Consider the following 14,821-nt stretch of genomic DNA (forward strand, 5'->3'; position numbering starts at 1 on the left):
AATTACTTTCGTTTTTTTGTATGCTTCTCTGAGTATAACAAATATTATATTTTGTTCTTAAATATTATTCTTATATTTTTTCCCAAAGAAAATTTGGATGGATTATTTCTACCATTACGGTTATATGAAGCCAAAAGCCTATGCCATAGTGTCATGAAAGAGAATAGTCAATAGTGGAATTGTGTTTTTACATGAATTCATATTTTTAATATTACCACATCAACTATAAAGATAAGCCATAGCCAGATCTAACTTAAAGAATATCTCTTACAACTGTGGACCCTATATAGCTGGAGGATCAAGGATTTTTTTTAAAGTGTACATCCATACATCCATACATACATCATTGAAGGACAATTTCCTGAGCTCATTTATTCAAGACTGTATTTTAACAAACATTTATCAAAAGCTTTATGTGAGCTGGCCAAGGAGGAGAGGACCCGCAGCCCCACACCAGCTCCTCCACAGTCACCACCAGGCCTGGCGCAGACGGCCAGTGGAGATGCGCCCTGGACAGAGTGGCCCCCGGGAGCCCTGGTGGCTGAGGGGCGAGCGCAGGTGTGCGGCTCAGCAGTCCTCCCGGCCTCGCCCCTGCAGAAGGGCTTCGGGAGGGCAGGCTGGCGCCTTGGGGACAGTCTGTGCCGCGGGCTCTGCCGCCCCCGAGGGGACCAGGACTTTAGAGCCCTTGGAGAGCGAGGGCCGCAGGCGCGGAGTGTGTGGCGGGTCGCTGTAGTCGGAACCTCCAGGTGACCCCCAGGGGCCGTGCCCACACGTTCCTCCTGACGGCGGCCTCTGTTTTCTTTTTGATTATTTTAAGGATTAAAAGCTACCTTGCATTTTTAAAAAAAAAAAAAAAAAAAAAAAGCTTTATGTGAAATAGGCAGCATTCTAGGTGCTGCAGTGTTAACAGTGAACAAACTGTGATGTGCTCATGTTCATGTTAAAACATAAAACATTTATGTTTTAGTGGGGTGTACAGGTAATGTACACATATAAAAAGCATACAATAAAATGTCAGTGAGTATTAAAGGGTATGAAGAAAAAGTAAAATAAATGGCTAGAGAATGGCAGGGGATGTGGGTGAATATACTGTTTGTTATGTTATCTTGTGGAGTCAGACTAGACCTATTTGAGGAGGTGGCAGAGACCTAATGAAGTGTGGGAGCTAGCCTGGTGGATATCTGGTAGAAAGATAGTCCAGACAGGGAGAACCACAAGCTTCTGAAGTGGAATCTTCCTTGCCATCCATGCTTGAGGTTCAGAAAGAAGACAACTGAGTCTAGAGGTGACTGAGTAGTGGTAGAAAACAAGATTGGAGAGGCAGCCGGTAGTTAGAGCATATGTTTTAGTAGGTCATTTTAAGGGCATTGGGTTTTATTCCAAATGTAATGGGAGACTATTGTAAGATTTTGAGCAGGGGAAGCCAACGGGGAAATAGCAATGAATCTGCTACGTATTTTAAACATTTTCTTAATTTCATGAACTCAGAGATATTTTAATAGGAAATCCACCATATTATTTTTAAGCTAAACTCTGTGATAATAATTACTAAATTAAAGAAATAAATGTGTAGAAGCTAAGTTCTACTATAGTTTTCCTTAATTTATGCAATAGAAATGTAATAGTATTTTAGTAAAGTGAAATTTAATTCCATCATTGATAATGAAATCAAAGAACACATTGGCCTTAAGATTTTTTTTCTACTTGAGATGGGACATTTTTATGGAAGCCAGGAGTACCTTGGGAAAGCTACCTTCGTCTGACTATGGGAATGTTATGATTTAATAAGTTATAAAAAATATAGTGCACAAATCAAGGAAGAGAGAAGACTGGTAGTCACTGAAATTATTTCGCACTTACCATATGAAAAGCCTTTAAATATAATTTTGGCTTAAAAATAATTGAAGCAAAAACTGTCAGGAATAATGGGAGAAATACACAAATCTGCAATAATAATTGAACATTATAATACTCTTTCTCTTTCATTGATAGAATAACTACATGGAAAAATCAATTAAGATGTAGAAAATTTGAATGAAATTATCAAACTTAACCTGATTGATATTTATAAAACACTGCACCTAACTACAGAATACACAATATGTTCAAATGCATACGGAACATCAACCAAGATCTCAATAACATTCAAAAGACTAAAACTTTCCAGAGGATATTTTCTAACCAAAATGAAAGTAAATTAAAAATGAATAAAAATAACACAGATTAATAATGGCCTCATTCATTTGGAAAAATTTTAAAAGACCTTTAGATAACTCTTGGGTTAAAGAAAAGTCAAAAGGAAATTAGAAAATATTTCAAACTTAATTTTAATAAGAATTTAACATATAAATATTTGTAAGATGCAGCTAAAGCATTGCTTAGAAGGGAAATTTTAAACACTAGTATTAGAAAGGAAGAAAGATTTTACATCTACTTTAAAAAATGAGTAAATACCTTTTATGTAAATATATTATACAAAATTTATTACATTACTGTGCCCGTTTTTTAGATGAGAGGCACAGAGGAGTTAAGAAACTTCCCTGAGGTCACAGAGTTAAGAGTGGGAACATCAGAGTTTGAACCTAATTTGCCTCCATGACTTCCAATTCATTTTACGTGTATCATCTTTAATTTTTTCAATCCTAAGCGATAAAAATAAAAAGATGGGCATGTGAAAGGAATTATTATTAAGGCATGTTTCAGTGTAGACATGAGGGAAAGAGGTGGCTGTTGCCTTCACCATACCAAAGAGGCACTTTCTATTTTTTCAACCCAGATGTTGCCACTTTATAAATAATTGACCAAATTAAGATTCATTTGGCATTATATTTAGTACTTTTTGGAGAGAAAACAATCCCACTAATGGTGCCTTCTTTCATGAGGCAAAGAATGAGAATTAAGGCAGTTTAGATTAGAAGAGATATAACATGTGCAGCTGTGAGTTAGGGGGCCTAAAATTAGCAGTGGTAAGAACCACAAGAAGACCATGGATAAAGAGAAACAGATACCCCCAAAGATCTATACACAGGGCTGGGGCCCAGGCGGGTATCCCAATTTTATATGTTGACTTCTTCAAAACATGAAGATTTACTCTGTCCTTTTCAAGTATTCCCTTGATATCATTTTGCCTGTATTCTTCACCGAGATGAAAAAAATAGGTCTAATTCAAGTTATAAAAAATAAAATTCTAGAGCAGTTTGGATTACTTTTAACTGTGTGTGGCAGGAAACTTCAAATCACTGTAGATTCAATTGGGTAGAGGTCTAAAATGGCTTCTGGTGCTCTGGCTATTGTAGTCCAGCAAAATGCAATTAGGAAGAGGGAAAGAAGGGCATTTCCTATCTTTCTAATGACATCTTCTGGTAGTTGTTTACATCCTTGACTTAATTCTTCTTGGCTAGATTTCAGCCTGTGGCCACACACAGCTAAAAGAAGCTGGCAAATAAATTTGTACTTTCAGGCAGGCGCAGACTAGCTAAAAATTGGATAGTCTATTATTATGGAGGAAGGGAAGAATAGGTATGGGGAGTCAACTACCTGCGGTCTGGAGAATTTAGATGATTAGAACTCACAGAGACACAAAGAACACATTGAACACAATGTAGCTATGGTTACCAGAATTTTTTTTTTTCTGTAAATCACAAGTAATTATATGCTTTTATTTTCCATTGTTTATTTCTGCTCACAATATTGCCAAATCGGATGGAAGAATAAAAATGGTCTAAGTTATTTTTCCTCATTTATTTTTCTTCCCTCCCTCCACAGGTATCACTACAGTTCTGACTATGACAACTTTGAGTACAATTGCCAGGAAGTCCTTACCTAAGGTTTCTTATGTGACTGCGATGGATCTCTTTGTTTCTGTTTGTTTCATTTTTGTTTTTGCAGCTTTGATGGAGTATGGTACCTTGCATTATTTTACCAGCAACAAAAAAGTTAAGACTACTAGAGAAAGAAAGCTAAAAAATAAGGCCTCGGTATGTTAGAAAAAAATCTCTATTTTATAAGCAACAATTTACTGTTAGAGATACTCTTTTGGGTTCTCATGTTATACTTTCTTAGACTGATATGGTTGCTAGTGATACTTTGACAAAAGATAAAAAAAAATATTAAGATGAAACTGGAGTACCTAACATTGCCCACCAGCAAAAGTATTCTTATATTTTTCCCTAGAAAAGACTTTTGGATCACCTTTGTAAAGAGTGGTTATTATGCTGTGAAATTTTCCACAAGTAGTAAATTCTTTGTACCTAAAAATTATTTAAACTCTCTCTTTGAATCTATTTTTGTGATAGGATTTGGACTTCTTACATTGGTACCCCACAAAATTAACTTAATTTTTAGAGATAAAGATCTCTCTTTAATGTTAGTATTCAGCTGTGTTTGAAAGACATAGCTTTCTATGTCATAGAAAAGATATCTGTTTGGCTTTTGTGTATTTGTACTCACTCCCCCTTCCTAAGCATATATCTACCTTAATTTATATCACATCAAGTTGATAAATTAGAATTAACTCTACTGATTCTAAAATACTTAAGTATTGGATGATTAACTATAATTTCTTTTTATAATGGCAATTATAACAACCTTAAAGTAATATGTAACACTGAGTATTCCAGGAACTCCTTTATATGCATAATTTCATTTATGCTCATAGGCACCTTATATATACAAGTTCAGTAATTTGCACAAGGACAAACTTAGGAAGTGAAGGATCCAAGACTCAAACCCAGGTCTTTTACAGTGACAGAGGTCAAGCTTGTAATCCTTCCTTTATGTTGCCTGTTTTCATAGGACTCAGAAAAGTAAACATCTTTTTCTCCAATATTAACAAAAAAGACATTTCATTGCTAATTCCAATAAATGTTTTTAAAGCAGATTTTTTTCCAAAATACCAGTATACTTGAGAACTATATAAAACAGTTATGCATGAGTGGTAAGCTTGTAAACCTACCATAGCATGTACATAATGAGGCATGGGATTTTTCATGTTATGTCCTAAATTTGTAAGTTCTAGGATTCAATGCTTTTTCTCCCTTCTCCCATTTTTCATTAGTTTCCTTATAAAACTTTACCATACTTTTAAATTATATTTTACTTTTTATGTTATACTCCAAGGACCAAAGCCTTGTGTATTTGGTTCCAGATTCCCACAATATCCCAAGGAAGGAGAGCACATTGTTGGTGGTACACATTTCAGAACTTACATGGTAGAATTAACATGTGACTCTCTCAACTTGACATGATTTTAGCTTATCCATAGGATTTATTATGGCCTCTGAGTGGACAAAGCATCAGGGGGCAATGATTTCAACTTTAAAATCCATTTGCTAATTTTTTAGGTAAAGAAAAACACAGGTTTTCTACTATCTGCCTTTAATCCAAGCCAAACATCCTCTCTGGATTTTCCATTTCATCATTTATTCATCCACAGCTATGCTTGATTACTACCTTGACAATTTTATTTTTGGAAATTGTGAATGAAAATGTTTAGAATAAAAATAATTAACATTATAAGCCAGACAATGTACAATCTCACATGGATTCTAGAATTTCATTCTAAGAATATGTAATATAGGTACTAATATTATCTAAGGCTACTCAACCAATAAGTGGCTACTGTAGGAATACAGATAATCAGTTTGACTCCAGATCATGTGCTCTCAACCACATTACCAGATGTCTCATTTACTCAGGAAGCTGAAACATTGGAGTACAAGCTTTAAAATTATGATGTTCATTTAATCATTCATTCATCAAATATTAATTAAGGACACCCATGTTCTAGGCACTGTTCTAGAATAGTTATTTAGGGAAAAAATGTCTGTATGTTGAGTATTTAAAACTTAGCACCAAACCCAAGAAGCAAAATATTAAAGATGAAAAATTAAGGAATAAAAAATAAATGAGAGCTTTGAAGCATTAAATTGCAAATATCAAAAGTTAAATTGATATGTAATTGACTACCTAGGTAAGAAAAATATTTTTAGAGCCATCCAAAATAAAATTCTATAGTAGTTTCTTTCTGTTCAGTTATGTGTTTCATGAGCTTTTTCAATACAAAATGACACTTTAAGTGAAAAATTGGATCAGTAATCAAATCTGACTCCCTGCCTAGTTCAGTGTTTAGCCATACGGTCTTGCAAATCAGGTAAATCAGAGCACACTTTTATGAAGAATAGGTAGCTCTGCTTGCTGTTGTCTCAAAATATTCTATTTAAGGGCTTTGTGGAATCTGTGTTTTTCTTCTGTTCCAGCCAGGAGGATCAAATGCAAGCTTAGACCCAGAAATCTTGGAGCATCTTGCCTTTACACCTGTTTTAATTGTTTGTGAGTTTATCTTCGTTATCTCTCTCTCTATCTATCTCTCTGTCCTTCCATCTGCCCACTTTATTTTATAGGCTCAAAATTCTGAGTTGTTTAAAATCCAGCATTTCCCTTTTCTTCACCAAATTATTTATGGCAATAGGCCAGGACCAAAGATCTTGCCTAGAGTCACTGAAAAGTCAACATGTCTGTTATTAAAAGAAACTAAAATCCCCTTCTTGACATCTCTTTGACTGCTTAGCTGAGAATCCCAGAAAACTCCAATTTATTTTACTCAGGAAGAGATGATATTTGAACACAATAGATTTTTAGCATCAATGACCCCTCTAAGAAAAATATAAATTAATAAAGATGCTTTCTACCTTCCTCTCCACATGATATATTGGACCTTTTCTTTCTTACTCTTTCTTGCTCTCTCTCTCCACCTCCCTTCCTCCCTCCCTTCATCTCTCCCTCCCTCCTTCCTTCCTTCCTTCTTTCCATTATCCCTTTCTTCCTTCTGTCCTTTACTTATGTCCATATTTCTTTATTTCTTTCTCCTTTATTTTTTATTGTGAATGTCAGTGACATTTTGACTTGGTCATATTACCATCCAATATATTTTATTGGGTTTTTATTTCTACTCATTAAGAATATGATTCAGGTGTGTTTGTATAAATATCTATTTTCAAGAGAATCTAGTAAGTTAACTATGTTGAAGTATAGAATCAAGATCCTTATGAAACATGTAAAGATCTCAGAAAAGCAATAGTAGTAAACCAGCTAACTAAAGAGTAGTTCTTGTTGAAACTCAAATAGCCCATTGATGATAAAGAAAATCTCAGAAAACCATGTTATACCTACATCAGGAGCCTGATCTACCCATTTGAGGTAGAACTTTTTTGTAATCTCTCAATTGGTTAAAATGTTAAATGAAGGAAGTTTATTTCACCAGCCATGAACAAGGCACTATGAAGAGAATAACGACAGAATGTGTTCTCTGCTTTCAGGGATCTTTGAATCTAGTTGTGGAAAAATACATTAGAAGTGTAAATGTAAGATAATAAAGTACAGTACAAATAACAGTCCAATATAAAAATCAAAAGTAGACAAAGACACTATAAGGAAGTAGCAGTTAGGTGACTGGTTTCAAATACCTTTTCGGCAGCAAAATATTTTCTATGATAGATATAAGTTAAGAATATTTAAAGACGTTCTTATTGAAATAGAGATAGGTACCACAAAGTCCGAACTAAGTGGCCTGTCCTATGCACAGAGGAAATCTTGAGACATCATGTAATGTGGTCTGTGAAGCACTAACAAGTACATAGTGTTGAGAAGAGGCTATGTCATTGTGAGCCAACAGTGCAGTGGGTGGCCTTTTTCATTTCATTGTAAATAATTTATTCAAAATGTATGTAAACTAACTCTTCCAAAGAGAATTTGATAGAGAAAATTACAAAGAAAGCATGGCATCACTGAAGTAGTTCTTTAAAGAATAAGTTGCAGTTTTCAGGAAAACAAATTATCAAGAATATTTAAGAGAGAAGGAACCATGTAAGCCAAGTTGAGGCATACATATAAGAATAAAAAGTAGATTTGTATATTTCTCAGGCTTTTTGTCTAATACAATAGCCACTAGCCATATGGCTAGGTTGATTTAAATTAATTAAAATCAACCAAAATTTAAAATTTAGTATCTTAGTAGCATTAGTCACATTTCAAGTGCTTAATAGCTACATGTAACTAGTGGCTACCATATTGAACAATACTGATACAGAACACTTCAAGCATTGCAAAAACTTCATTGGACAGTACTATAGAAAATAGGCATCTTAGTAAAGAAAATACCCAAGTTGAGGATAGAAAAGTGGTTTATTGCCGAGACGTGGAAAGTCTCCAGTACCATGTTAAGAAATTTCCACTTTGCACTGTCAGCGCTGATAAGTCATGCATGTTTTTAGGCAAGATGGCATATTTGCTTCTATGTTTTTGAAAGATAATTATAAGTAGCATGGAGTATATACTTGAATGGCAAAAGAAGCAAGGAGATAAAGACTATTGCAGTAGTTCAATATGTCATATATTACTGAGAGTGGAACTAGGGTATTGGAGTGGAAATAATGTGTGGAAGGTTTTGTTTTTTGTTTCTTGTTTATTTGTTTGTTTTTGCCCACAATACCCAACCATAACCTTTTCCTCACACACACAAAAAATATCGTATTTTCAGCCAGTGCGTATCTATATGAATAAACATTCTTCTACCTTTCAGAGCACAAAAATAATGAAAAGATGAATCAATACACAGTTTCACAAATTATAAACCTTCTTTCCTGTAATGGTAATTGGCAAAGCTCCTAGGAAGGATTATTTGATATTGGTGAAATGTGAAATACAGTAAGAAGTTTACTTGTGCATGGTTGAAACAAATGAACAAATCAAACAGTATCTAAATGTACAAGTGAGAATACAATTCTCTGCTTCACAGCCTTGGTCTCAACCCTCAGAATTTTTTTTTTTTTTTGACTTTCTATTTTTTACTTTCCTCTGATAATTATTTCCATTAACTTCTAATTCTTGGAGTAGCAAAATTGACAACTCAGAATCACCAAAATCCACCTCATGTCTATTTTTAAACATTGATGTAGATTTGTAATTTTTGAAATTCTGACTGATAAATAACTGGGATTTTGTGAAAGTTGATTGGAGAAAATCTGTGCTTAGTTTGGCATTCTCATCTGCCACTTTTTGAATGAGAAATGAATAGTGATATTAGTCAATATTTCATAGTATCAATAACATGACCTAATAATGTTTGCTAATCATATTGCTAATACTTAATATTATTAATTGTATTAGTATATGATCTAAATAGTTATTATATTATTGGTCTTGGTGCTTAAAATATATTTTGTATATTTAAATATATGATTAATCTATAAGTAAGAGTATTTAATATATAACCAGACACATATGTATCTTTAATAGTGAAAATGGGATGGATTTCTCAAAATGTTAAGTTCAGCTATTCTTAGTGACTTTTTTAAATAACAAAAAAAATGGCATATTCTCAAAACTACATCATTTGAAGTAAAAGGAAATTCTATTCAATTGTGTTGTTTCTTTTAATGTCATTTAAATGGATCTATTTTATTTTTTCAATGTTTGCTATTTGGGGGGCAGCAGGATTTTTATTTGAGAAATTGTAAGGTGGGTTTTGCTGTTGTACTTCAGATAAATAAGGCATATAATGTTTATATTCTTCCAATTAATTTTTCAGTGGTTTCCAAGGTCACAAATCTATGTGTCGAAAGTATTTTATTTTACTGATACTGTGTCAGCTCTTTGGCTATTTTTCTCAATACATATAAAATTCATTCCTAGTCACATTCATCATTCAATAAAGTGTAGTTTCTTTCAATTTATGAATTAGTGGCATTTTGGAGGAGGCAGCAGGAAACTAGAAAATTGTCAATCTAAATTGTCACTGCAATAAGAAGCTCTGCATGATTTTGACCACCAGGGATTGGTCCATGTTTTAAATGAACCATTTGCAGTTTTTCTCCATTTTTGTGCACTTTAATGTTTAATCATACCTCTCATGCACAATTGATATCTTCTAACAAACACACCATCTTCCCATTTATGGCAGTTCTGAATGATATATGGAACGTGTTTTGTGCCATATAACCTTGAAATTGCGGACTAACAAACTTGCATTTTAACCACTTTTCACGCTGGTTAACATTGGAACATATGTTATTTAAGTAACAAGAAAATGAATACCAATTTGCCTCATTTTTATACATAAGTTTAGTGCTCCACTAAAATTTAGGAGTGTAGTCGAGTATCTCCAAGTGTCAATCTCAAAAGATCTGTCATTAACATTTAATAATATACTGCCTCTGTTTTTCATGATATATCTAGGCAAGTGAAGTCATGCATTTGTGTTTAGGGCATTGCTTCTTATCTTCAGGCTGCACATTTTCTTCCTAATATGGATGTTACGACTTGTGTGATGGTTTTATTTTTTTAAAATATCACTAAATGTGATCATTTGCTTCTCTTTGTATATACTGAATGTTTAATATGTAGTGGGTCAGATTCTATGTTTCTTTTTAGGAATGAAATGGGTTTGAATATAGGTCCAAATTTTTAAAAATTATCATTTTTTGTGTTTAATTTTTAAAATCTTTCTCATACAATGTTTAATTTTCATGGCTTTGAGATTTATTTATTTCAAAATTTAGGATGAAAAAATTTTATATATATTTTCATTAGAATTTAAAATCAGGATAAAACAATTGTTATAATCTCAGCATTGTATTCAGTGTTTACATAATGACACCACTGATTATAATAAATTGTGAGGCTCACATTTTAAAATAATCCCTGAAATACGTGGAAGTCCTGAGAGATTAAGAGTTACTAAAATGGCAATCTTCACTCATATTTTACTTGCCATTTTATTCAAGCGTTCATTAATGTATTTCTTTCCAGGAACATTTTTGATGAGGTCCAAGTTTTTGTTGTTGTTATTATTGTTATTATTGCTTGTTTTAGCACATATTTTATAGTCAATTATGGTATATCTTCTCCAAGAATCAACAGTAGCAATGACAATTACAACACTATTATCAATTGGCAAGGGAATACTTGCTATGTTTCAAATATTTTGTTTGGTGTTTTATGTATATCATCTAATTTAATCATCAAACAGATCTATGTATTGTTATTGTGGCTTTGGTATGGCAAAAGACACAGACACAAAAGAGCAGTGACATTTCCTGTAAGTTACAGGACTCTACTGGGCAGGGCTGGAATTTCAGCCTAAGTGATTGCTTTAATATTCCACAATATCCTGACTCCAAAGTGATTGCTCCAAAGTGATTGTTCCAAAGTGTTGGCTTTAATATTCCACAGTATCCTGGCCATGCTCGATTTTTTATATTTTTAAAAATTCTTCTTCTTATTTAAGTATTATTCAGAACATGGTATCATCAAGAATTAGTTTGATATGTGTCCCAAAAAATCTTGGTAAAAATAATAACTATTACTACTGGGCAAGACGAAGCACGGATCATTTTACATGTTATGAAGTTTATTCATCACAACCATCACAAAAATTAGGTGGTAATATAATTTCAGCTGGATAGCTGGAATGAGCAGAATTTTGGTAGAATTAGCAGAATTTTGAATACCAGTTGTTCCCCAACCTGAATTTTTACCTCCTGCACATTCTGTCTCCCAAATATGATGCTTTGTGCCTATCCACAACTCCAGACCTCATATCTTTTTTATTCATTCATAGCTCCTCAAAGTTTTCTGCTTTATCAGAATGTCATCTTTACTATTTGTTCTCATTATTACTAAAATAAAGTACAGAATATAACCATAGCAAACCAACACATGTTTATAGCATTGTAAATGATTTACTGTAAAATATCATAGAAAAATAGTTTATTCTCATTTTAGAATTAGATTCATGGTTAACAATAATTCAGTAGAACAACTTTCTAAAGGTATAAAATATATTTAATTTTGAGTGTTTTTTTCCCTGCAAAATCTTTGGAATGTAAAATAATATTTTTATGTGCTACAAGGTAAATTATAATCTAAAAACATGTTAGAATTGGGTATTCATTTGATTTTTGGAAAATAAGATTATTTTCACTGCATGTCAGTCTCTCAGAGTTTGCCTTGAGGGGACAAATTGATCTTTTTTATGATTTTTTTTCTCAAAACTCATTTATTATTTTACTCAGATGTCCTCTGGACTCCATCCAGGATCTACTCTCATTCCAATGAATAGCCTTTCTCTGCCGCAAGGAGAAGATGATTATGGGTACCAGTGTTTGGAGGGCAAAGATTGTGCCAGCTTCTTCTGTTGCTTTGAAGACTGCAGAACAGGATCATGGAGGGAAGGGAGGATACATATACGCGTTGCCAAAATTGATTCCTATTCTCGAATATTTTTCCCAACAGCTTTTGCCCTGTTCAATCTGGTTTACTGGGTTGGCTATCTTTACTTATAAATTCTACTTACTAGGTAAAACTCATAAGAAGTCTGACTAAATCCAATATAATCGACTGTCCTTCAATAACATGAAGCTTAAATTTAAAATGCAGAGAAACCAATGGTTAAAATGTGAATAGTTATTTTAACTATTTTACAGCTTTCTTAGGTAAATAAAATAGCAGCTTTCAGATTAATATACATAAATTTATGTAAAACAGATTAGTTGCAAAATTCAGTATATTAAAATAGTATTATATATTTGTACTTTAATTTTCTTTATTTTTACATATATCCTATTATGATTTTGAATTTATAAGTTCTGTGATTCATATTTCAAAGATGGAATAATTTTAATATATATTTTATTTAAACATAGCCTATCATTTGTAATGGTAGCTTAATCTAATGCCTAATATTTATGTAATATGTTTCTGCCTAGAAAATATTGTTAATTTGATTTCTTTTTTTTTTTTTGCTTTTTATTTTTATGCTCTGTTTAGAATAGAGCTAGTTGAAAACATATGAAACATATGAAAACAATGATTTCATTGGATTGACTTCCAAGAAACTTTACTCCCAAAAAGAAATTAATTTATTTTTAATTTTTTTATTATTTAAAACAGAAAAGGCCATTTTACCTTATCTTTGATCCAGTTCATTTCCTGATGAAACATTAAATAAAACTCCAGTTATATTTAGGTTTGGTGATTTACAAACTAAGATGGAAACCATCAAAGTAATTTAAATACAAGGTGAAAAAAAATGAAGAATATTACATTTAACCATTTTATTCTCTGCCGCATAGCATTTATGAAGAATGAAGAGATTAACACTGAAGAGTTTAGATCTACCAACCCTGAAATTAAATACAGAAAGAACTGACTTTTTCTTAACCCTCTACAAAAATGTTACATTCCTTAAATTAACCAAAAACATTGAGGAACAGGGCTTGTATTTGCTCATTGTGGCTAAAGAATTATTATCTAGCAAATTGATTTGAAATGCATATTGAGGATATGGTCTTAATTATGTACTATTAACATTTTTCAGACCAGAAATGTTCTGGAAACACAGTCTTAGGCTTGTGTTCTATATCGCCTTTCCCAGTTCCTAAATTTGGACTTGGTCAGCTTTACGACTTTGTTATCAATTTTAATGATATTCTCTTTTTTTAGAAGAGGTGAGCAGGCACAAAAATCATGTTAAAGGTGGAGTTCTGTTAGAGGCACCTCTAATGAACATGAGTGTGTGGGGCTCTCTCAATTCTGAGAGGAACAAAAATAGTCTTACTATAGTTTACAGCCTGTTGCTTAATAGTTTCCAAAATGTCTGTTTTGTTAAGAGGCAAGATAAATTTAGGCTTTAATTAATCTATTCCTGTAACTAGTTGGGCATATCAACTCTTTATAAGAACTCCCTATTCATTCACCATTACCTAATTATCTGTAAAATCACCAGAATGATCTTGAAGATAGCCTTTAAAAATTGTTTCCATTGTCAAGAGCAACTATCAGGGTGAATAATTTTGTGATCAAGGCCTATCTTATGGTATGTGGAGGAAGCTACCACCTGTGCGCCTGACACCACGTGGATAGTGAATACATGTGTATGCTCTGGCATGGTTATACTTATGTTTTTAGAATATATAGTGGGTTTTTTTATAATCTAAATATGTTTCATTGTGTATCCACCACCTACATCTGAACTTTTTCACTTTGCTTATAAATCTTGGAAAAACATAAGCATGAGTTAAATGATATTGCCCAAATATCCACCGACACTGTTTTTTTCTGAATGGAAAGCCAAATTAAACTTTGGCTATGTATATATTCACTTACAAAGTGCTCATGCATTCACTGTTATAACATTGAGTATTGATGGATATTCTTAACGTAAACATTCATTTAAAGATAAATGAAAAATGAAGTACCAATGAAGAATAAATCATTTCACTAAAATGTATCATGGCTATTTCCATGTTTTAAGCTATAGCCTGCTCATTATCATGGGGGCAATTTTAATTCTGGGATTCTTTCAAGTCTATCAGCATGACCCTATTTTAAAATTCTTAAAAATGCTTGATATTAATAGTTGTGATTTTCTCACTGGTGTTCCATTAACTTGGCTTTAAATGTTGACAGTATTTACAAGTGGAAATAAAATATGATAAGATGATAAAAATATGACTGATGCTTTTCTATATACATTCATTGTATATATCATCAAAACTAGTGCTTTGTTTTCAAAGCCAGTGGCATTTTGAGCAGTTCTGTTTAAACAAGCAGATCAGAAAGGGAAGTGTGTAAAAATCTTATTATTTCTAAAAATGAGAATGAAAAGGTGAAAATGCAGTTAGATTATTTTTACAAGAAATCAAGTAGAGCTTACTTTCAAAGGGTATGCAGTCTAATCCCTGTTTCTCTCTTCTTTCAAGTATTAGTTTTATCATCTTGAGAAATAATTTTTTTAAAAAATCCTCCTCTTTTTCCAGGTGAG

The 14,821-nt window shown here is 32.7% G+C and overlaps 1 protein-coding gene across 1 annotated transcript in view; it reads left to right on the plus strand.

Annotated features, from left to right (window-relative positions):
• GABRG1 (gamma-aminobutyric acid type A receptor subunit gamma1) overlaps positions 1-12,341 on the plus strand; it is a 63,141-nt gene extending 50,800 nt beyond the window's left edge. The window contains exons 8-9 of the mRNA XM_059924126.1: positions 3,766-3,977; positions 12,072-12,341. Coding sequence (XP_059780109.1) covers positions 3,766-3,977; positions 12,072-12,341 — 482 coding nt within the window. The remainder of the gene's footprint in view (positions 1-3,765; positions 3,978-12,071) is intronic.
• Positions 12,342-14,821: the final 2,480 nt, after the last annotated feature.

This window comes from Balaenoptera ricei, chromosome 5 (genome assembly GCF_028023285.1).
Source record: "Balaenoptera ricei isolate mBalRic1 chromosome 5, mBalRic1.hap2, whole genome shotgun sequence".
Classification (NCBI taxonomy): domain Eukaryota; kingdom Metazoa; phylum Chordata; class Mammalia; order Artiodactyla; family Balaenopteridae; genus Balaenoptera; species Balaenoptera ricei.